Source organism: Mercenaria mercenaria, chromosome 13 (assembly GCF_021730395.1).
Source record: "Mercenaria mercenaria strain notata chromosome 13, MADL_Memer_1, whole genome shotgun sequence".
NCBI classification, from domain to species: domain Eukaryota; kingdom Metazoa; phylum Mollusca; class Bivalvia; order Venerida; family Veneridae; genus Mercenaria; species Mercenaria mercenaria.
In genome coordinates, this window is record NC_069373.1 from 48471494 (window position 1) to 48495924 (window position 24431).

Here is a 24431-nt window from a genome sequence, read left to right on the forward strand (position 1 = left end):
GCTTACATTGCTGTAAATTAAAGCTACAAGACCAGAACAAGGATGGAAACTGGAAAAGTTCTTTTGATCCAAATAGTTATGCTGGGTGTGAATTGCAGTTTCCGTATGGCGCTATATGTATTCAGATAAATGCTTGCATTTCAGATTGGCAACAACCTAGAATATTTGCTATTATTCGAAATAACATATATATATATATATATATATATATATATATATATATCTATCTTTATTTACGTCTCATTCATGTACAATATCACAGGTACAAGCTTACATTTCAATACATAAATAAAATTAGTACATGACCGTTCAAATTTGAACTATAAGAGACAATCATAAAATATTACAATATCAATTTAAAACTAACATATAGTTACAATTAAGTTACTAAATAGGACGTGTAGAAAAAACTACTTGTAAAAACCGAGAAGCTGATATTAATCTTGGCTTTTAAAGGCCTAAAAACTGCCATAAAGAAAAAACAATGATCTTAAAAAACTGAAAAGCAAAACACCACTAACGTGTATCTGGTAAAAAATGGATTTAAAAAATCAAGTATCATAACAGGTCAAACCTGTTATAAACTGATTAATACCAACCTCTCGTTTTAGATTTTATTATTAGTCCATTCTCATCCATATACAAATAATAAAAAAATTAAAAAAAAATAAATAAAAAAAATGATTTAATACTAGATGCCCGCGGGTAATGTCGAGGCCGCCAGCTGTCAAAAGGACTGGGAGTCGCAGAGGACACTTAAAAGTCCAGGCAAAAATCCTTATAAGTAAAGATAGGTCATAATACACCTAAAAATTGGATGTAACGTGCATGTTGTACTACACAAAAGTGGCCTAGATATTTCCCAACTACCAGTAATAAACGTTACAATACAAGCTATTTATAGAAAAAAAAAACAAAGGGAAGTAATTCTAGCTTCTTGCGTATGACACTTCGTTTCTTGATGTTTGACACTTGTGCCAAGTTAAATCAAAATCCCTCCATGCATAAAAAGAAATGCTTTGGATCATGTCATTCCTGTATCTAACCCTTGATCTCTAAGTATGACCTCGACCTTAGACCTAGTGTTCTGATTCTTGCGCCTGACATCCCATCTCATAATGGTGAACATTCCTGTCCAGTTACATCCGAATTTCACCATAACTTCAGATGAAATTCTTCGGACCAACTCATTCTTCAAATTGACCTTTGACCACCTACTGTGATCTTGACCTTTAGACGAGGGGCATGTGGTTTGTGCACAACACTCCTTCTAATTGAGATAAAACATTCCTGCTAAATATAAACAAGATTGGTCCATGCATGTCAGAGTTATGGTCCGGACAGAATCGGACCGACGGAATGACACCCACAAGCACGGACATGCACTGACCCGCCAAAAATGGCGACTCAGATAATCTCACCGCAAGTCGGCTCAACAATAAAATGTACATGGCGAGATAGAAAATTATAAAAATATTTATACATATTAAACAAGTATACATTATTTACATTGGTAAAATTGTCTCCTTTGAAGTATTAAGAAGCAGGTTTTGGCCAAAATTCTTATCATGTTATTATCAGTAAAAGCAATTTCATTTTCTCACTATTACTTAAACTCATAAAATTAGAAGCAGAAACTCTGGCACTCTCAAACAGGGTATTTCTTATGTCACTATACAAATTGCATTCAAGCAGTACATGAATCTCATTCTCAATGTTACTGTTATTATTGTCAGAACAAAAAAGGCAAAATCGCCTATCAGCAGGCAAACTTTCATACCGCCCAGTTTCAACACGCAGTGGAGCAACTCCAGCTCTAAATTTACACAAAGCTGATCTATGACATTTTGGTATTATCATATTACAATACTTTTCAACAACATAGTCCTGTTTAAATGTACAGTAAGTTCTAAGTTTGTTACCACCTCTTCCAGATGTACCCTGAATAGCATTGACCTGACTGAACCAATCATTTCTAAAATCTGTAAACATCGCATCTTCAATGTGTTTAACCACTTGTTTGGTTAAAGGTACTGATAAATCATCATACTGTGTTAAATTATATTGACACAATTGCTTACGCACATAATGAAACCAGTTTTTACAGTTAGCAGATTTACCGTTAGCCCAGAGTGCTATTCGCTTATTAATTCGGGAAGAATTAGTAGTTGATAATCGCACCCAATAATTAACCACCACTTTCAACTGACGAATGGACAATGGTATCCAACCCATATCACCCGAGACAGCCAAAGTCGGGGTATATTTTCCAGCTCCAAGAAAAAATCTCATAGCTCTATTATGAACTGCTGTAATACAGGAAAATGTTTTGTGACCCCAAACTGAAGCCCCATAACTAATTACTGGCCAAACTAAAGAGTCATAGAGTTTAGTATAGACATCATAAGGAACATCACCAATAACCTTGACTTTGGCAATGAGTAAACCCAATGCACGGCTAGCACTCTGAGCTACCATCTTGGCAGTAACATTAAAATCTAGATATTCATTAATTAACAAACCAAGATATTTGTAATTGCTAACGTATTCTAAAATACTACCGCCACATGTAAACACAGTACTACATCTAGGTACAGACTGTGTACGAAAATGGACAATATAACATTTATTGACGTTTATTGACATATCATTTCTCTCTGACCAATCATTTAAGGCGTTTAACAAAGTTTGAAGGTTCTGTGCACTATCTGCTAATAACACAATATCATCTGCATAAAGCAAAATGCATACAATATCATCATTTATCTGAACACCAATATTCAATGATTTTAGGTATACAGCAAGGTCATTTATGAACAAATTAAACAAAATGGGTGACAGTATACAGCCTTGTCGTAATCCACAATTTACGTCAAACCAATCAGTCTTATGGACATTAACTCGGACACAAGATGAAACTGAGTTATATACGGACTTTATGGCAAACAGCATTTTACCACAAATACCCACATTTTGTAATCTACGCCACAGTTTCTGTCTATTTATAGTGTCGTACGCTTTTCTAAAGTCAATGAAAGCTGTATATGTAGATAGTTTGCATTTTTTACGAGTTTCTACAATATTTGTTAAAGATGATATATGATCTATGGTACTTCTTTTTTTTTCTCAAGCCATTTTGTTCCTCTGCTAATATGTTGTTACTTTCAACATGAGAATTCAACCCATCATTCAAAATTCTACAGTAGACCTTATAGATCGCCGAAGCAAGTGCAATGCCTCGATACGAAAGTGGATCTCTGGGATCTAATGTAGAAGATTTAGGGATAGGGTTGATTACTCATTTACCCCATATAGACGGAACAATACCATTGTTAAAACAGAGATTGAATAGCACATGTAAGAAATATACTTATTGTGAAAGACGTTATTGTTGTTGCATATTCATTATTGTTTTTGTAAGCTTGATATTCTTATTGTATGTGCGATATAAATAGCACAGCGGCGCTATACAAATACAATCACATAGCATATAATAAGAATGACACGTTTTGTAAATAGAATCGTCAGATATTGAACAACAATGATGACTTTTACCATAAAAATATCGAACATACAATAAGAATAACGACATATACCATAACAATGGTAATACTTAGAATATGAATGACACGACATTGAATAACAATATCAAAGATACAATAAGAATAACGAAATATAGAATAACAATAATGACTTTTACCCTAAGAATATCGAACATACAATAAGAATAACGACATATAGAATAACAATGGTAAGACTTAGAATATGAATGACACGACATTGAATAACAATATCAAAGATGCAATAAGAATAACGAAATATAGAATAACAATAATGACTTTTAGAATATGAATGACAAGACATAGAATAACAATAACAAACATACAATAATAATAACATACATATATAATTTAGCAACGTTTGACATGCCATAGCTACATTATCATTATCACTAGCTTAATTGCGACCCGGCAGTCTTCGCCTCGTTTTGAAAATTCGGGATTTGGCGAGAAATCCCGAGAATGCTAAATTCGCCGAATGTGAAACTGGTCATTAGTCGGCGACTATATTTGATACGCTTTACGATTTTGCAGCTGGTAGGAGAAGTTATTAAAATGTGACATGAAAAAAATTATTTATTAGTATATATCTTAATGAAAAAATAAATGGATTCAATAATATGGTTACATAATAAAGGGAAATAGGGCTTGAAAAATTGATACATATTTTTATTAGTTAAAAGATGCTTTTTGAAAAAGACAATAAGTTGTAATGAAGAAAATGAATCTAAAAATCCAACGTTCATACGACAATCACTGATCTTGAAAAGGTAACTTTACATTTTACAACCATTAGACTTAATTAAAAATGTTTTTGATTTTATCAGATTACTAATAATTTGACAATGTGTACCAATTACACAAACTCTAATTTAACCCAGTTTTACACTTTTCATACGGGTAAATTTGCGATATGGTCTAGTATATCTTTAATTTGTGTGTGTTAACTGTTGTGTTAATTAGTCTTCGACGAATTGATCTTCAGTCATATTTAACAGGTGTTATTTATGTAGAATTCCCAATTATTAGTCTCCTCACTGAAAATCACGCGTAAATGCATATACACCCATAGGTCAATGATATAACCGTGTTGACCAGTACGAAATGATGGATATACTTTATGCTTAGCGATTTAACTGCTACTTAAATTATTACGTCTTGTATGAGGGTGAATCGATCCCGAAAACACCGCACACGTTCAGCGACTGCTTCACTAGCATCGTAGCGTATTAATAGTTCGTTGCATGGATAACAAATTAATATTTTAAAAGCATTTAAAACATCATATTACAATGAAACTAAATTAAAAAGGTCTTTGAAGAAATAAATCAAAATTCTGAAGAAAAGTTTGTAGCACGAATGCGTGCTTGTTAACATACCATAATTTGATCGAAGTGAGAGAAAAAATGAAGTTACATGATCCTCAAAATTTTACGGAAATGCAAGCGTTTGTTTAACTCAAAAAGGTTGGATTCCATTTAAAAACAATTGACTTAATTACATGTTTGTGTGATATATTCAAGATAATACTAGTTAATTTTTGCAATGTGTACATGTGGTATGTATATAAGCAAACTGGCTGAGAAACTCTCTGTGTATACCTGTTTCGGATCACGTGATAAATTTTGTCGATATGGACTATATGTATATCATTAAATTTCGTGACTTTTTTACCTTATTGTAAATTCAGATCTCCGGCGATTTGATGCTCTACATCAAAATTTTACTAGTGCTTATTATGTTATATTCTTATGATATGTATTGTTACTCTTGATAGTCATACGGTATATATAAATACATACGATAGGTAATGATATTATTGTTATGTTAAAGACATACGAAATGTATGGATATACTTATTATGTTAAGTTCGATTTAACTGCTATTTTAAATTCATATGACAGGTATTGATAGGAGATGATTATCATGAATAAAATATTTCATTGACACGTTTTCAGCCGCTTTTGTTCAAGACATAGTTTTTTAATCAGTCGTTGCCATGGTAACACACATCGCTAATTTTTTACCAGCCATTTCAAAAGCGAGTCATTATTGTACTTCAATGATCTAACATGGTCAAAAAGTTTCGCATGACAGGTAAATTGAGAATGGCAGAGAATCTGAAAAAAATTTGTAGGCAGCGAAGCGTGCCCATAGATTTACCATACCTCAAATTTACGATCGATGTGTCTAATCCGAAACCGAAGAACAGGTAGTTCCATGTCCTCCATAAATTTTACGTAATTCAAGTCTGTTTAACTTTCAGAAAGCTTCTGGGATTCAACATTATCAAAAATACATTGCTTAAGTATATATTTGTCGTAATCTGTATTTTATAACAAACACAAAGCGTATGAAAATGAGCATGCTTACTTTGATCACGTGACCAAAATAAACTATAAATAACCTACAAAAATAGTATTTCAGCTCTATAATCGGTATTAAAACCAAGTTGCTTATTTTGTAAATATTTAAAATTTAAATAAAAACTCAGTTCCTGCTAGAAAATTAATCGAAATTTTATTATTATAATAACACCAAAGAGCTTGTTTTGGCCACATGATGAGAAAACATCACGGCGTGCGTTCTATTTCGATACAATACTGAATGATAAAATTGCACCGTGTATCCGTCGTAGTTTGTAGCATAGAAATGGGTTTATGGAAAGGTATATTGCATGAAGTCAACAAAAGAGGTGTTATCTTATTTATTTTTCATAGAGAAAGATTCGATCCTTTCATGATATTTACGTAAATAATTTTTATTTGCACGACTTAGGAAAATAATTGCAGCCGTAACGGAGGGGGCGAAAAATTTGTACCTGTTTCCCGAAAATACGAACATACACACTTCAATTTGATTTAATTTTACATTCTAGCCGATGTTTGTTACTGACGTATCATTAAAGGGTATAATTAATTCGAAAAAAAACAATTATTTTAAACAAGTTCGCCTTTTTATCGCCGGTAGATTTGCGGTGTTTTCGTCCCCAAATATTCACGTACTTGCATACGATTTCTTCTCGGATAATTATACAAAAGCGGGGTTCAGAGACTGCAATGAAATTATTTGAGACAATTCAAACTAAGTTTGAAAATTTTCAATTTTCAATATTTGCATTTTTAACAATAAAATTAGTAAAAAGATCCTTTGGAAGCATAGAATGCAACCAAGATGAATATTAATATAATAGCAGGCTCGGTTTGATTGAGTCTGTTCATGAGAGGTAATGAAGTGTGCAACACCTCTTACGCTCCCTAGCACCGGCTTAAACGGAACTCTATTACACATATGTTGAATGGACTCCATGATCCCAAAGGACAAGAAAATATAACAATACTAAAACACGCATGTTGTATTATGAGGCATATATTACATTCTAATATGGCTAACAATGCTTTAATCATCACAACGATGTTATGTTGACGTCACGTCAACGTGATATTAAGCGCCATGTACACATCAAGAAATAGCCCTTTCAAATTTCGTGAAATATTTTACTTAATAACATGTTTTAAACGAAATGTCACATAGCACAAAATTAATGTTTTGATTAATTTATACACATACTGAATTAGTTATTCGCATTGCTGAATAATTCGCAATAATTTTCGCTCTGACTGAATTCTGCCGCAAGACGTATTACCGTTTCCGGTCCTGGAGTGTTTTAACAAATACCTACTATTGGCGTCATGCTTGCGCGAAGAAACAGTTCCATCATATTTGATATGAATTTTACAATAAAGAACATATTAGAATCGAAATAATTTATAGCAAAACAGTGCTTTATCACTATTTATACACTCGGGCGGTTATACGTCGTCCTAAATAATTTCACTCGGGCTGCGCCCTCGTGAAATTATTACGCCCGACGTATAACCGCCCATCGTGTACAAATAGCGATAAAGCACTGTTTTGCTATAAATTATTTCTTAATTAATCTACAGCTGAAAAATGACTGAATGTAACCTGAAGATCATGTGTGCTGATATTTGAGACAGTAGAAGTTGTTTTGGTTGTTTTAAAATAGAATTAAAACACTTTGATTATATTGTAAATATTCTTTTATTGTTGCTTTTAGTTTAAGAACTATTCTGGTGTGTATTTTATCTATGTAATTTATGTTTAATATATTCATAGCCTGCTTTTACCAAGATGAGATCTCATTTGAAAAAAAAAAATCACCTATCAAGGTCACAGGGCCTCAACATGGAAACCCGTTTCTAATCAATAACTTGAGAATCAATTGACCCAGAATGTAGAAACTTCATAGGATGATTGGACATGTAGAGTAAATGACCCCTGTTGATTTTTGAATCACTTGATCAAAAGTTAAGGTCACAGGAACCAGAACATGGAAAACAGTTTCCAACCAATAACTTTAGAATCATTTGATCCAGAACCTCCAATCACGATGATAGGAATTACAGAGTAGATGACCCTTAATATTTCTGGGGTCACTTGACGTAAGGGAAAGGTCACAGAGGCCTGAAGATAGAAAAACTCTTTCTGATTAGTAACTTGAGAATGACGTGACCCAGAATGTTGAAACTTCATAGGATGATTGGACATGCAGAGTAGATCTATGACCCCTGCTGATTTTGGGCTCACTCGATTAAAGGTCAAGGTCACAGGGGCCTGAACATGGAAAACGGTTTACTTGAGAACCACTTGACCCAGAATCTCGAAACTTCATAGGGTGATTGGACATGCAAAGTAGATGATCCCTATTGCAGCCAACCATTAGTGTATCTTTGTCTTTAGCTCCTATTCTCAATTGGAAAATGCTAGGGCCTAGGATCATGAATGTTGATCGGGAGATTTGTCATGACCAGCAGATGACCCCTATTGATTTTGAGTTCAGTAGGTCAAAGGTCAAGATCACATTGACAATAGAACTTTTTTGCCAGCATTATCTAAATGCTTTGGTCTTAGACCACATTTGATACGGAAGTCATTTAAGACTGGTAAATGACCCATAATTATTGATTTAAGGTCAATACGTCAAATGTCAAGTGCACAGTGACCAAATAATTTCTGTTCCTTATCAGTTACTTCATGCAAGTGTTCTACAACCTCTTCACATAATTATCAATTAGTCCATGACCTTTGCTCACATTTACTGTTCCAGTAAAAGCAGAGTGTTTTCCCATTGATTTGTTTTTTAAAAAGAATTGCTTATAATTCAAAAAAGATTTCGAGCAATATTAACAAACCCTCACAAAATTTTCAATAAGCACACGAGTTTTGCTCATATATTATTTTATCCCCTTTGACAGAGTAAAAGCAGAGTTTTACCCCTTGATTTAGTAAAAAATGGTTGGAAATGTTTATTACCCAAAAGTAGTTTAACTAGAATCAACAAACTTAAGCTAACTGTTCATGCCCTTACCAGAAGCTGTCAACTGCTGCCCACATCAGTCCTCTCAGTGCTTTAATTAAAGCATGTTTGGGGTCATGTAATTATTGAAAATTATTCGGTTTTGCACTAATTGTTTCATATAATTGGTACTTTGCACATCTTGTTCACAAACAATGAAAACAAAACTAAAACTATGTTTACACTATGCTTACACACTTACCTTTGAATTCGAAAAGTTTCATTTGATAACAAATACACACCAGAAACACACTGCACACTAAGGAGCACAGTCTTTTTTGCATCGTAAACTGTGGAAACAATTAGAAAAAATGTTGTTACAACCGTGAAGCATTCCTACATTGTAATCTTGATACAGTTACTTTCAGGGTTATTGAATATTTTAACTTTACATATAACGATTAGCAAACAAAACCAAAAGTAACACTAAATGCATTGTGTTTATAGATATAAAAACGTTGTGGAAGCAATGCCTTTAAGTTCCAGAGCTAGATTAACATGATAAACAGCTGAAACAATTGATTTCGTTCAAAAAATCAACAATCTTTTTACGAACGCGTGTTTTGTTTCCTTTTATTTTTAATTGATAAATGACATGATATTTAGTACATGCCAAAAGGAGATTATAACTGAAAAAAAAAACAACGAAATTAAAAGACTATGTCTAAGTCACGGAGATCTAGTTCATGTATTTAAAAATAGAAAAGTTTCCTGCTTTTACATATTGACTGGACACTGGATCAAGAAATGCAAGCTTTCATTAGTGACCTCAAAATTTTGAGATGTTTAATTTTCGACAATAAAGTCGTTTTAATGTATCATTTATTGACAAATTATATATTTGTTGACTTTTATGATATTTAGCCGTTGGCGCAGTTTTTTTATTTAAACTGCCACGGACTCTAACAAGCTAGCGAAATTCATTTTTGCGGGGGGGGGGGGGGGGGGTGAGGGTTGTCTATGCATAAGGCGTGACTTAGCTACATATTCATGTTAACCCGACACAAGTTTTAGTAAAAATGTATGAGTGCCTCCTCGTGTTTTTCGCCATCATAGTTTTCACTGAATTTATGTCTTGTTTTTCTTTTTTTCAGACAAGAAATAATATGTATTTGCATCCCTTTTACTTAATCTTTCGTATTTTGATTTCAAACAAAAGTATATGTATCTTGATATATGGCTTGACGTTCATGTCCACATGTAACGTGTACACCATACCCTGTTCATATTTTTAAAACCTGATGATTCATCTACGATAATTTTGAATAAATGACATATTTATTTTATCACAGTACGAAAGGAAGTACTCAAATAATTTGAATAACTCCAGTAATTTAACTTATCTACATGTATTAATTGCCAGTGAGATTTGAACTGCTGGATCAACGAAGTAGAAAGATTATATGTATCGGTTATGTTACGATATATTACATTTGATTTCAAGATTCTTTTTAAGTTACGCTTTTTCTTGTATATTTCTCTATCAAGATAATATCACCATGTTGTTATCATTGTTTTCTCTAACGTCACGAAGAATATCGGTAGCATTCTAAGATAATCAACGTTAATTTTATGATAACGCAACATGCAGGGATGGCCATGTCCAACATGACCTTGTTAATTCTTTTTATCTTGGCACTCATATTTTACAAGTTTATCAAAAATGAGGTTTGGCACCTGTAAAACAAATTAAAACGTATACTTTCAGATGACATAATAAGTGTTACGAAACATAAATTTAGTGGGAAGAACCTGCAAGATACAGAAGACGCTCCAACTCTCTGCTTTAGGGTACCAGGTGTAAGGCACCCATACAGTATCTCAATGCTAGTAAGTTTAAGTTGGAGAAACGGGGGCTTGATCTACCGATACTTGGTTTTATAGTCAGACAGAGTTATCACTGGACCACATCCTTCGCTCTCATCAACAACTGACCGTAATTAATACGCATTTATAGCCCTATCATTGCTGTATATGCTTACAGACACTAAAAAGGAAAATGGCGCATAATGGCGGAGTTAAATAGTCCTCATTTGTTTTGTTCTGTACAGATATTTTCCTTATTTTCTTTGCTTTTTTTTTTTGCTGAATTCACATAACAGATCTATGCTTGACATGTATATAGCATTTTCGTAATGAAATAATAACATTACAGATCTTGTCATGGATCATACACCACCACTACAATTTCGTGTCTCATTTTTTAGTTTATTTTGTAGTTTGTGTGTTTGACTGAAAATATTTTTCTTGCATCAAACAAGACCCCCACTTTTCTTTTTCTGACAATATTCTTAAAGAAAATGTAAGTTACAAGTAGTATAGTAATTGTTTGTGCGAAAACAGTATAACCTCATTTAACCTTTTGACCCTTGGTCAGGACTGGTCAATGCCGGACAATTTAAAATCCACAGGTTTTAAACCCAGTAAAAACCTCTGATTTAACTAAAGATGATTTAATTAAAGATGATTTAAAAATGAAGAAAACATATGTCTTTATTTAAACATAGTTTCCACTTAAAAACTTTAAACACTACCCCGAGAGACAAAATGTAAAATAAGTTTTGGCCTAATTATCTTACAGGAAGTAAAATATAATGTGGTTGAATTTAGACCACATTTTTTTTCTGTTTAAATAACTCTTTACTTCCTTGTTTTGTAACCCTTTTCACATAGATAAAACAATGTTAAAGCATTAGAATGACACAAAATGTACACAATTACCAATAAATACTTTAATAATTATCCATAAAACAAGAAAATTTCAAACAAAAAATAACCAACGACCGGGAAACCAAATGCTAAATATAACAAATATAACAAGGTCAGGTTATTTAAAATCTATCCCTTTTTATTAAAAAACAAGTAATATCTCCCTTTGATAATTGAATTCTTTACAAATTATTTTAATTAAAAATTGGAAGAAAAAATTTAAATTTGGGAGTTGTTATTATTTAAAAAAAAAAGTAATTGAATAAATTATAACACTGAAAATAAAATTATGATAATTTCAAAACCATAACACTATTATAATAAAGAATATACACTATATAAAACCCGGTTTCAACTTTTTTATCATTGAGTGTCGGTTCTGTTACGCTAGTTCCGGAAGTCGATCTGACGCTTCCTTGTCTGTTTAAAGGTAGCTTGCAGTATGGTTGTGTACTGGGTCGCCTTGTCTGTTAAGGGTTTTTACAGCCTGCTGTTATGACATTGACTGGTTGTGCACATAGAGAATTCTTCCGTCAATGTTGTAATAGCACTGAATTGCCTTACTTCTTTTCTTGTCTCTAGTTTCGAAGGTTTCGGGAGGAAACGAACAATGGGTTTTAAGGTGATTCTGGCTGCAAACCGGGCAGGTTTGATGATTTAGGAAAAACCCGCTGTATGGTGAGCCTACAGATGAGGTCTCTTGGGAAAGACTAATGGTTCACCCCCGGGCCCGTCGGGTGTGCACGTATAAATTCTACCTGGCGTCGGGGTTAAAATAAATGTACAGAACAAGGCTTTTGCATTTTTTAACAACTATTAAACAAGTATTACAAGATTTAAGTACAAACATCACTCAACGTTTGAGTATGCTATAGGTATACAATGATTGAATATCATAATATTTTTATGTTATAAAAATCACTCAATCGTTTGAGTTTACCATAGGCACATCATGATGAACATACGCTTTTGAGAGTAGTATGGAATATTTCATTATTTAATTTTTCCCAGTTAAATAAAAACACAATAATTAATAAATAAAAACTAAAAAATTAACTTAAAAGTTTGTTTACAAATTCAGGTTCATTAATATATGTTCATCCGATATTTTGGGAATCTGATGTAAATATCCTTCATAAGCGTAAATTTTTACTTCTGTAGATGTTGAATCTTTTATAAGGTGAATGTCAAACATTGTCCCTTGTGTTAAATAAATTTTTAATTTTTTTCTTATACATAGATATTAATGATCAGTGTCATAGTCCTCAGCTGCTATATTTACAGTATTGAAAATTTGTACAAAAATTAGACATCATCATATTCCACCACCTAAATATAAAATGTGATATTGGGCTTTTAGTGGGTTTTTATACGGTTCGCCTATAGGGCTCGAACCCGTTAAATAAATTTTAAATATTTATTATATAAAATTCCGGTTTTTTCGACCACAAAACACCTCTCAAAAGACATCCTGGTTCAAGCTATTTTATTGTTTTTGGTTTTATTTGCATAAATCTTTATTAAATCTACAATAATTTCCAAGGTTTTAATTCAAAATATATTTTATATAGTTCAGACCGATCAGATTTTCATATGTTGAATATACCAGGCCCCCATGACGGTTAAAATACTTTTTCATTTTTATGTAATCAATAAAACTGTTATTTTATAGTATTCGAAGGAAACACTTCATGTCCCATTTCCCTCTAACCTTTCTTCTATTTTCCTGTCTTTCTTTTTAAGTTGAAGAATTAAATTTCAGCTAAATCATCAAGTCGTTTTGTTGTAGCAACTTCAGAAGCAGATAAATTGTCAACAATCGCCTTTTGTTTAGCTAATTGTGTTTCTTGTTTTAGAAAAACATTTTTTACTTTTGTAATTTCTTGGGTATTAGTAGAAATTACTTGGGGTATTAGCAGTGATTGATTCTCCTTGTTTAGCTGATATTTCAATACAGAGTCCGGGATCATTTATTTTTTTTTTTTAATTTCACATTAATTTTATCATTAAATTTATCTTAAAATTCATTAATTTCTTTTGTAATAAACCTGTAAGTGTACTTAATTCCGCGTACTTTAAATTGTGACGTGTGCTAACAGTTACTAATAAAGTTCCGAAGTTGTTTCTAAAATTTTTCTAGCTGATCATTAATTGTGTTAATTGCTTTAGCATTAGCAGTGATTGATTCTCCTTTGTTTAATGATTTTTTCAACTACAAAGTCCAGTTAATTTTTATGTTTTTCAACTTTAGCATTAAATTCATTAATTTCATCTTGTAATTTTCTTGTATTATTACTTAAGTCTCCCATACTTTAAATTATGACGGTTGTCAACAATTCTAATCCAATTTCGAATTTGTTTTTTAAAGTCATCTATTTTAGAATTAATTTTTTTTAAGGTTTATCAAATGCTGTGTCATGATCATCACCTCTTTGTAAAGCTGCCTTTTCCAGTTCAGATTTATATTCTGCAAGTTTATTTGAAATTTAAATTCTAATAAATCTTTATGCTTATTTTCAGTTTCAATATTTAGTTTATTTTTTTCTGTTCTGATTTTTTAAACTGATACAAAATTTGTAAACTTTTTCTCAGCTTCAATAATCTTGTCTTTTAGTTTTCATGTTTAATCATACTATCTTTTAATTCTTGAATTTGAGTGAATTAAAATGTTTAAATTTAAAACTCGAAATACTTCTTTTATGTTGTCATCTGTCAATCAGATTTCTCTTCAATTTTTTTAAATAGAATCAACCATAGCTTCAATTCTTTTTCAATTTTATCTTGTAATTCAACTTTTAAAATAATGAATTCTTTTTAAAATCTTTTGTTAATTCTTCATATTCTTTACTTCTTCTTCTAATGTCTGTTTTATAGATTTGTGTCTTCAAGATTAAAATCATCTATTACTTTGAACTTTTTTATAACATAAATGTCTTGGAAAACTGCATCGTTGGGTTTAACTGGATCTCTAGGTTTTTAAGGTTATTACCTCCCATTCTAATGCTCTGTTCTTTGTGTTATCAAGTTCCTTATTTCTGTGAAGATACGATTCCGTTTCCTTTTTAAGTTTTTGAATTGTTTTTTAGTAGCATAATAAATTTAAATCAATATCAAATTTAACTTTACTTAATACTGTCAGGTTCATTATTTGTTCTTTATTATTAAAAACTCCCTTTATATAATTTTTTATATATTACCAGTAAAGTTTTTTCTAAAAACTTCCTTGGTTTGTCAATATGTAAGAATCATATTTTTGATTTGTTGCATTAGCAAAAGATTTGGGGTTTAAATATTTTGTTCTTTTACAAATCTTTACATTTTCTCGTTTACCTGGACTTTCAAATAAAATATAATGTGAACAGTTAATTCGGATATCTTTTTGTGTTTTATAGTAAGACTGGTTTAAAATAAATTAACACAACAGTTTTTGTGACGTCCTTGAATAAAGTATTTTGTTATTTTATTTTGACCTTTTTTATCTTCACTTTACAAAATCATCAAATATTACTACTTTTTGTTTTTCTGATTCAAGATTCTCACAAGGTTCAATTTGGGTTTGGGAAATCAGCTGAATATTCAAAGTATTTCATTTGGATCTACTTTAATTTTTTTGAATTTGACTTAATTGGTTAATTAAATCTTGATATTTAGTTTGTTCTAGGTTTTTAGCATATAAGTAAATTTATCATAATATATAAGAGGTTTTCGAAGTATATGCATTATTTTTGTTTGTTTTTTCCGATCCAGAAGATCCCATATTAACATTCTAAAACATGAATCTGGCATAAAAGGATAACGTTGTTTAAAGTTATTGGTTTTATCACTTTTTGTATCTAATTTGGAATTTCCATTTATATAAATTACATTATTTTACTTATTTTACAATATCTTACATTATTTACGTTATCTTACATTATTTATATTATCTTATGTTATTATATAAATGCAATCAAAACTTAATGAAATGATAATAGAAAAAATTAGTCGGGCAAAAGATGAGAGATCTTAGAGAAGAAATAATGAGAGAGAAAATTAAGAAAGCTACAAATCGGGACATGTATACTAAAATTTTTATAAGCCAATTACTGAAAAAATAGAAAGTCAAAAGAACAATTATCAAGTCAGTTAAAAGCATTACCGGGAAATTTAAAGGGAACAATTAGCGCTACTTCCAAAAAGTTATATCAGAAGATCTGACACAAGGTATTTGCTGAATTAACTAAAGGAATGCCAAAGATGAATCTAAAAAGCAACAAGTTTTAAAACCGGTTTCATCGATAGATTGGGGAGATGAATTTCGGAATTAGAAGATTATGGAAGAAAAAAGATGGGAAAATAACTGAAACAACTGATGATACAACTGAAGAATCAGAAAAATTTGGGGGCAAGACCAAAAGAAAAGAAAATCCCTACAGTAGTTTTTGATGCTTTTTGGATGATAATTTTTTTAAATCAATATGGATATTACAAACCGTCTGAACGTTTGACCTTTTAAATGCAAATATACTTGATCCAAATTTAAATAGATAAAAAAGATCTTGAAGGTATAATAAATGGTGTTACTGAAGATATTAAAAAATTAAATGGTCCAATAACTGGCAAATCAAGATCAGAAGATCCAAATAAGCAAAAAGAAGCAAAAGAATTAAAATATGAACAAGGCGAATTATTAAAGTACAAAGACGGTTAAATCATATTCTTGGTATGTCTTTTTACATATGACCAAGGAAAGATATCATAACCCATATAAGTTTCACCAATGGACAATATGGTAATTTAATTATTAATTTAAAATAAACTTTATGGTCAAAACAAATTAATTGCTAAGGATCAAAGAACTGGAAAAGAAGTAATTAATACTAAAGTAGATGTTTGATTTGATTGATTTGATTAATAAAAGATTTACAATAATAAAAAACATTCAATTCATTCTAGAAAAATTTAAAGAATTAACAAAAAAAGTCAGGATTACCTATCAATAAAAGATCTATGAAATTTAAAAAAGTAATTAGAGGACAAGGTTATGACGTTTGTCCATGTAATCCAGAAGAATTGATTAATGACTTGGAGTTAATTTGTGGTTCAATTAATGCTGGAAATAATAATGAAGAACTAAAAAATGAAGGTATTAGCATAATTGATAAACTATTAAAAATGAATTCACTCTTACCAAAAGAACATGAAATTGTTAATAAAAAATATTTTTCTTGAATTTAAATTTTAGTTATATATAAATGGAACAAAAATAGTATTAAGTTCTGAAACAGTTAAAGATGATAACAAAAATACTCCGAGTGTTTTTAAAATTTAGATTTAGTCGTTCTTTAATTTAGATAAAAAACAAAACTTATGTTGTTGGTTTTGATAGTATTAACACTATGACCTATTCTTGGCTTTAATATTAGTGATGAATATGATAATAAAAAAATTTCGTTATATTAATGGTAAGGATTGGAAAGATATTATATTTACAAATGGTTCTTACGTTACACAGATATTAATAATTATATCAGGGAAACATTAATAAGTAATGGTGATTATGAATTTGATAAATCTGACATTGCTCCAATAAGTTTGGAATTTGATTTAAGTAGTTTTAAGATTTTGATTTCAATTCATGATAATTTTATGTTGGTTTTAAAGAATGTCAAATTTAAATACATTGCTTGGTTTTAAGAAAAAAAAAAGGGAAAAAATACTGAATGGGGAACTACAACCCCAAAATATAACTAACTTGTGGATACAATTTACATTCTTTGTGATCTTATTGATAATTTCACTTTTTAGATGGTAATTTCAGTGATATTATTTATGCTTTAAGTACTGCAGATTTAACTCAAAAGCTTATCCATTTACAAAAGAACCACAAAGAGTTGGATATTCTGAAATTAATAAATATATTATAATTTTAATTAGAATATATATTACAGATGTATTTGGTAGAATAATTAATTTTAATGGGGTTGAAACAAGTTTTACACTAATTTTAAAAGAAATTTTTAAATTTAAATTTTGAAATTATAAATTTTAGTTTTATTTTAATGTACAAAAAAGTTTTGACAAAATAAAGGAATATTTATTTATGTTTATGCTCAGACTGAAGAAGAAATCATACACGGAACAGGTTCTTTGACACTTTAACGAAATTGTTTTTTAGCGGAGTTGCATCTTCAATTAGCACAGCTGGAAAAAAAGCTTTGGAACAGCAGGAAAAGCAGCACTAGAAAGTGGAACAAAAAAGGTTGGAACAGAAGTTGGAAATTTAGTGTAAATAAAATTTTTGAAAAATTTAAAAAAAAACCTGCTCCCGGGAGTTGGTAATTTAATTGCTAAGGAATTACAAGAAAAAGGAATAACAGTAAAAAAAAATAAAAAAAATAATAAGGAGGAAGGAGGATTTTAAAATAAGACTAAATAGATTATTGTCAGGATCGGGGACGCGTAAACGTATTAACAGATTAATTTATAAAAAAATAAAGTTTTTAACTTTAATTAAAAACTAAAGTTTTAAATTTAATAAAAACTAAAGTTTTAAATTTAATAAAAACTAAAGTTTTAACTTTGATAAAAACTAAGTTTTAATTTTTAAAAAAAAAAATAAAATAATATATAATTTTATACATGTTTAGAACAAAACAAAATTGTGAAAGATTGAATTAACTCCTATTCAATTAGTACAGCCTTAATATCTGTCTTGGGAAATAATGTTAAACAACAAAAAAAAACGGATATCACTTTACAAATTTAATGATAGAAGTTCTATTTTGATTGGTTTAATGGTTATTTTGAAGTAAGTTTTAAAGTAAATAAGCTTGCTAATGGTAATAATTTTGGTGCTGAGGAGTGATAATCAAATTGCGGGTTTAAATTTTAATGCAGCTTCATTTAATTGATCAGTTAGTGGTTAAACAAAATGGAAAAAATTGTATATGATTGTAATAATTTATATAAGGTAGTAAATGTAAAAAGTTTGGTTGAATTGTTGAGGTTATGCAAAATCAACTGGAACAAAAGAATTTATTATCTCTTTAGATACTACTGCTGTTGCCCAGAGTAGGAATGTTCAAGCTGGATATAATGAAGGTTTTGCTCTAGGAAAATTATTAATCCAAGGTGGTGCTGAGGTAAATACTAAAATTCCATAAATAATTATTCATTTTTTCGGGTTTAGAAAATAATATTTTACCTCCAAGTCAAATTCAAATAACACTACAGCTGACAGATGATGATGAATTAATTTTTAGAGTAATGTGCTGATCCAGGTAGGGTTATTTTAACAAAATTAAATTTTTATGGGTTTTCCCCGTTTGGTTTTTTAATGAAATTTGGACTTAAACTAATTTCTGAAAGATTTACAAAAGCAAGATGGTCAATAACTTCGGGAAATGATGATGCAATCAAGTGACACACAACAGATTTAATAAAAACTTTAGAATAACGGCGGTGTAACAAACCAAAAACATGTATTTGTTTATTTACAAAGACCTGATAAAAGAAATTCACAAGAACATAATCCACCCTTTATTAGATACATTTAAAATTAATGCAGCAATAAAAATTGCACTTTGAGCTCTTGTCGTCTTGAAGTTGGTAAAAGGTGTTTTTTATCCAGAAACAGAAATTTTACAGTATATCAAGAATATATGAGATGTAATTAATTATTATTATAAACAAAAAAACAAAACTACTGGGAAATCTCTTAAATTTGATTTAATTTTCAAAGTTTTATGGATTTGTTCATTTTAACTTGGAATATAAAAAGGAAATAACTACAGAAGAAACCTAAGCAGATTACTTAACATTAAGTTAACTACACTTCCCACTGCAAGTATCGTATTTACGCAATTGTATTATATGAGGAAACAGTTGAAATAAATACTATTGGAAATGAATTGTTATTGTTTAAATAAAAAAAATTTAAATTATATATAATGGTATCAAATTATATTGAATATAAAGTTAACCTTACAGATGGACAAAAGAAAAATTTAGCACAAGCTTATAATAATAAAATTCCACATACTTTTAGATTAAAACATGAACAATTACATGGAAACTTCCCTTTAATTTTTAACAAAACACAAATTAATCAAATTAAAAAAGCTGTTGCAAATAAGAGGGATTAGAAATTAAAATTCAAAAAAAAACAAATGTCCAGTCAAGGTCAAAATGGCGGATTTTTAGGAGCTTTGGCTGGTTTGTTAGGAAAAACATTCTTCCAATGGCAGCAAAAATAGCTCCCAAAAAATTTTTAGCCCCCTTGGCATCGGGGCCCTCTCTGGGCTGGCCAGTACTGGTGTCGTAAAGTTACTTGGGAATGGTAGATCAGAACCCCAAAGGGTCCTCTCTTCTCCAGGGGGAAGAATTTCAGTAGCTAAAGATAAGAGAAATATGTATCACCATATCTTACACCTAATCAAAGAAAGCAAACTAGTAGGATCTGGAGTGATTAAATTAACACAAAAACAAAAACAAAATGGCGGCTTTTTAGGTATGTTGGCTGCTAGTCTAGGGATACCTTTGATTACATCTTTGTTAAGTGGTAAGGGACATGGGCCCGGGCATACAGATTGATTCTTCAACGGAGACCTACAGACGAATTCCTATAGTAAAAAAAAAAAATAAAATTTATAAACAAACCAATATCTAAACTTTGAAAAATTTAACAATGGGTAAAAAATAAAAATTAAAAACTTTAGGGGAGTGTTTAGTAGAAATAAATTTTTTAAAATTAAAGTAAAGGACGAGTGTGGAATTTAAATTTGGACGACTCTATTGGTCCTGGAACACATTGGGTCTGTTACTTAAATAATATGTATTTCAATAAAACCAGAGGTTTTCTGAGAAATGCTTTGTATTTTGTCCATTTGGGGCTTCCCCGCCCAAAGAAGTAATTAAGTATTACCAAATGTAAAATACAACAATGTTCAATTCAAGACAAAACAAGTACACTTTGTGGGTTTTTATTGTTTATTTTTTTTTAAAATGTTACAGGATATAAGTAACGTTGTATGATTTTTTGTATAAAATACTAAAAGTTAACAATCAAAGAGTAAATGAACAACTATTATAAATTTATTTTAATAAAAAGTTTTTTTAAACAATAGTTTTAATTAAAACTTAATAAACTGTGTTTTTATTTACTGAATAATTAATATAATGGGAATATTTAATATAAATGAAAAAGTAAATAAAAATAGAAAGATGGACGTCAGTCCTTGAGAGCTGGAAGCTTGCACAATTAATAAGAAAACCTCCATTGTTTTTAACATGTTATACCGAAGATACCGATAGTGGATTATTTCAATGGAAAACTGTAAATGTTAGTCCTGGTTTAGTTCAAAATGGTTTAAAAATGTAAGAATTAGTTTTAATTGCATTTTAATTATTCTTGTTGATGCAATTAAAATAGATAAAGGAGAAGCTAATTACAACTAAAAAATAAAGAAATGGAATTCTTCAAAGTTACGATGTAAAAAATAACAAAAAAATGAATCTATTTCTATTAATTATGCTAATAAATTTAAATAAATGTGTTATTTATATTAATTCTTTAACGTTAAAAAATATCAGTTAACAATTATGGTTCTATAATTTAAGAGTTAATTTAAGAGGTAATTTAAGAGCTAATTTAAGAATTAATTTAAGAATAAGCTAATGTATCAATACCATTATCAAGAATATATCTTTTTATCATCATAAAATGATAAAGATGTTTTATTTATAACATAACTGGAAAGATTATGCTTATCAGAACGAATAACTTTAAAGGTGTGATTACTTTGGGTTGAATTAAAAAAAGTATCTTTGTAATTTTTATGAACTATTGTTTTTTAACAACAAGTTTTTTTTAAACCTTTACATTTTTTAAAATAAACTTCGTTTTCTAATAAATATGAATACATTTTACTTCTTAATCCGCAAATTCAACAATGGGAATGCCGGCAGCTTCATCTTTTAAAATTTTCCCAAATTTCTTTTTTATTATTATCGAAATAAAATTTGAAATTTCTATCAAATCCACTATTATCAAATAAATCTTTGTCCCTTATAAAAATCCTCATATGATCTTTGGTTTTTATTTCATTACATTAATGAATCCAGTTTTCAGTGAAAAGTAATTTACAATTAAACCCCCGTACTTTTCTTATGTAATTATAATGAAAATCATACCTAAATATTTGATAAAACTAAATGTCTTCCAACATAACAAGGTCTGTTTAATAAACAAACTTTTCTTTTATTTTCTTATGAATTCCAAAAGGTTAGAGTTTTTAAAGTCGTTGAACTAACAAATGAAGGTTTGGCTATTATATTTTTAAAAAAAGGTTTTCATCATGAGTTAATTTAATATTAATTCTCTTGCGTAAATTCTCCATCGTCTTACCGAATACAGAAATTTTTCATAACTTAAAAAAGTCTTTTTCAAATGAATTTTTTGCTTTAGATCTTTTTTGAGTATTAAAATCAAAATATTTTTTTAACCCAAGGACTTTCGTTCAAAAGTTAATATTTGTGTATTTTTGTTACTTTTAACCCTAATTGTGTATATTTGTTCAAGATTTTTATAATGAATACATAATTTTGTTTTTTCATTAAAGTTGGAACTAATTTTTTTACATTACTTTTTTTTATTTTTAAATTTTGTTTTAATATTTTTACTATAGTCAGAAGCCATTTGTCTGGTATTTTAAATTTTTCTGGAGCTAAAGGATAATTTGTTGTGGGGTTTTATGTAATTCTTTTGGATATTCAAGATCACATTCACTATAAATTACTTTTACCTTTTGCAATTAATTTCTTGAATTGTTTTTCGGATATAAATTTAAAGTTTCCAGAGGGCAAAGGTTGGGCACATAGCCCCAAACCCTAAGGTTATTGGCGTCGAGGTACATAATGTATTTGCTGTCAAAATTTAGGATCATAATCTTTCATATATTTATTGTTTGCTTTAACTGTATCTGTTTGAAATATAATTATTCCTCCTCTCAGTCCCTTTTCAATACAAAGATACTTTTCAATATCAGTTATTAATCTAACTTAATTCCAGTCATTTTTAAACATTGCATCCCCAAACTAGCCCAGGCTACTAAAAAAATGACAAGGATCTATTGTAGTACTCTAAACATTATTTTCTAAAATTTTCGAATACATCAGCTAAAAGTTATACGTCAGTTTTTAAATATGATCATGGTAATCTCCCATTGTTTTTTTTTTTAATTTTTTTCCGATATTTTTAGCATGTTCGTATTCATTATCAGAAATATTTGTTTCATTTAAAATTGAATAAAATCTTCTTTTGAAAGGGAAATTTTTTTTTCTTTGTTTTTTTTAAATGAAAACCATGTTATCATATGATAAAACACCTTTTTTTTTTAATAATTCTATGTAATCAAATTCTTTAGATAAGTATTTAAATTCTGGGAAAATTTTTTACTAGGTTACCAATGATTGAGACTAAATTGGAATGAATCAATAAAGACCAAGTCATAAATGCCATAATCTTTCCATTTGTTAGGAATAACATTAATTTCTTTTTTAAATTTTTCCATTTGTTGCTTAATAAAATGACCGTCATAAAACCCCTTAAATTATGAAAATAACAGGAATTTTTGTTGTTAGTTCTAAAATTAATATACATTCTGAGTGAGCACCCTTCCCCTGATTTTCCTGTTATATGACAATGATCGGACAGGATTTTCATTTTCCTTTTTATTCTTTTTCACAGATATGACAAAACTTTTGTTTTTTAAAATTCACTTTCATCTTTTTTAGACATTCTTAGTTCTTTGGGTTAAAAAGTTCTTTAAATATTTCTTTACAATATTCTCTTCCTCAAGCTTTTTTCAATTAACTTATAAACTGCATTAGGACCTCTATAATCTGGGTTGGTTTTAGTATATTTATCGTCTTTGCAACAAAAAACTTTATAGCCGTAACCACAATCTATATGATTTTGATATGGTTTAGTAAATGAAGATTTTAGTTGATGGTTTAAAGCAGTTAAAACTTTTTTAGTTTTGATTCAAAATCAGCATAAATTACAAAAGGTACTGCTAAACCTTTATGATAATTTTTAAATTGTACTTTACTTCCCTCTTTTGGCATTTTTACGCCTTGGTACCATTAATAGCTAAACAATTTGGTATGTGTTCTTTAATATTCTTTTTGAGTAAAATGTTGTAAGCAACTCTTACAAAAATGTTTTTGTTTTTATTTTTTGTTTTGTTATTCATTAATCTATTAAAGTCTTTTATCCAATACATAATGTTGGACTACAGTGGTTTTAAAACCCCCTTACAGTCATCATCAGTTATTTTATCATTTATTTTATCATTTGTAATTAGCAACAGGTCACAGTGTTTTCGTTTTTGATATTTTGTTTTGTACAATAGATAAATTCCCGTAGGTTCTTCATAACCAAATATATTTAAATGATATTTCATTTAAAACTTCAAATTTTAGGTATTTGATTTAATGTAACAGGAAATTTAATTCAGTATAATCAAGATCGTTTATATGTTTTTTTTATTTTGAAACTCATGAGGGTTTTTTTTAACAGAAATTTATAAGCTAAAGACACCATCTAAAAAATTCATTATCATCGTTCTTTATATTTATTAATCCTTTCATTTAATTTTGTTTGTTTATTTGGTATTCTAAATAAATTGAAGCAGCCAATGGGGGCTATACTTATATCTATTTATTAATGAGCATCAACTGACTCTATTCTCCAGCCAACTTCCTTCTGAAATCCAATTACCAATTCTTTTTATTATTTC

General features: G+C 29.5%; 1 protein-coding gene across 1 annotated transcript in view; it reads right to left on the reverse strand.

The window, feature by feature from the left end:
• Positions 1 to 24431, reverse strand: part of LOC123530191 (uncharacterized) — a 52509-nt gene that overhangs the window by 19789 nt on the left and 8289 nt on the right. Inside the window, exon 2 of the mRNA XM_045310937.2 lies at positions 9143 to 9230. Coding sequence (XP_045166872.1) covers positions 9143 to 9230 — 88 coding nt within the window. The remainder of the gene's footprint in view (positions 1 to 9142; positions 9231 to 24431) is intronic.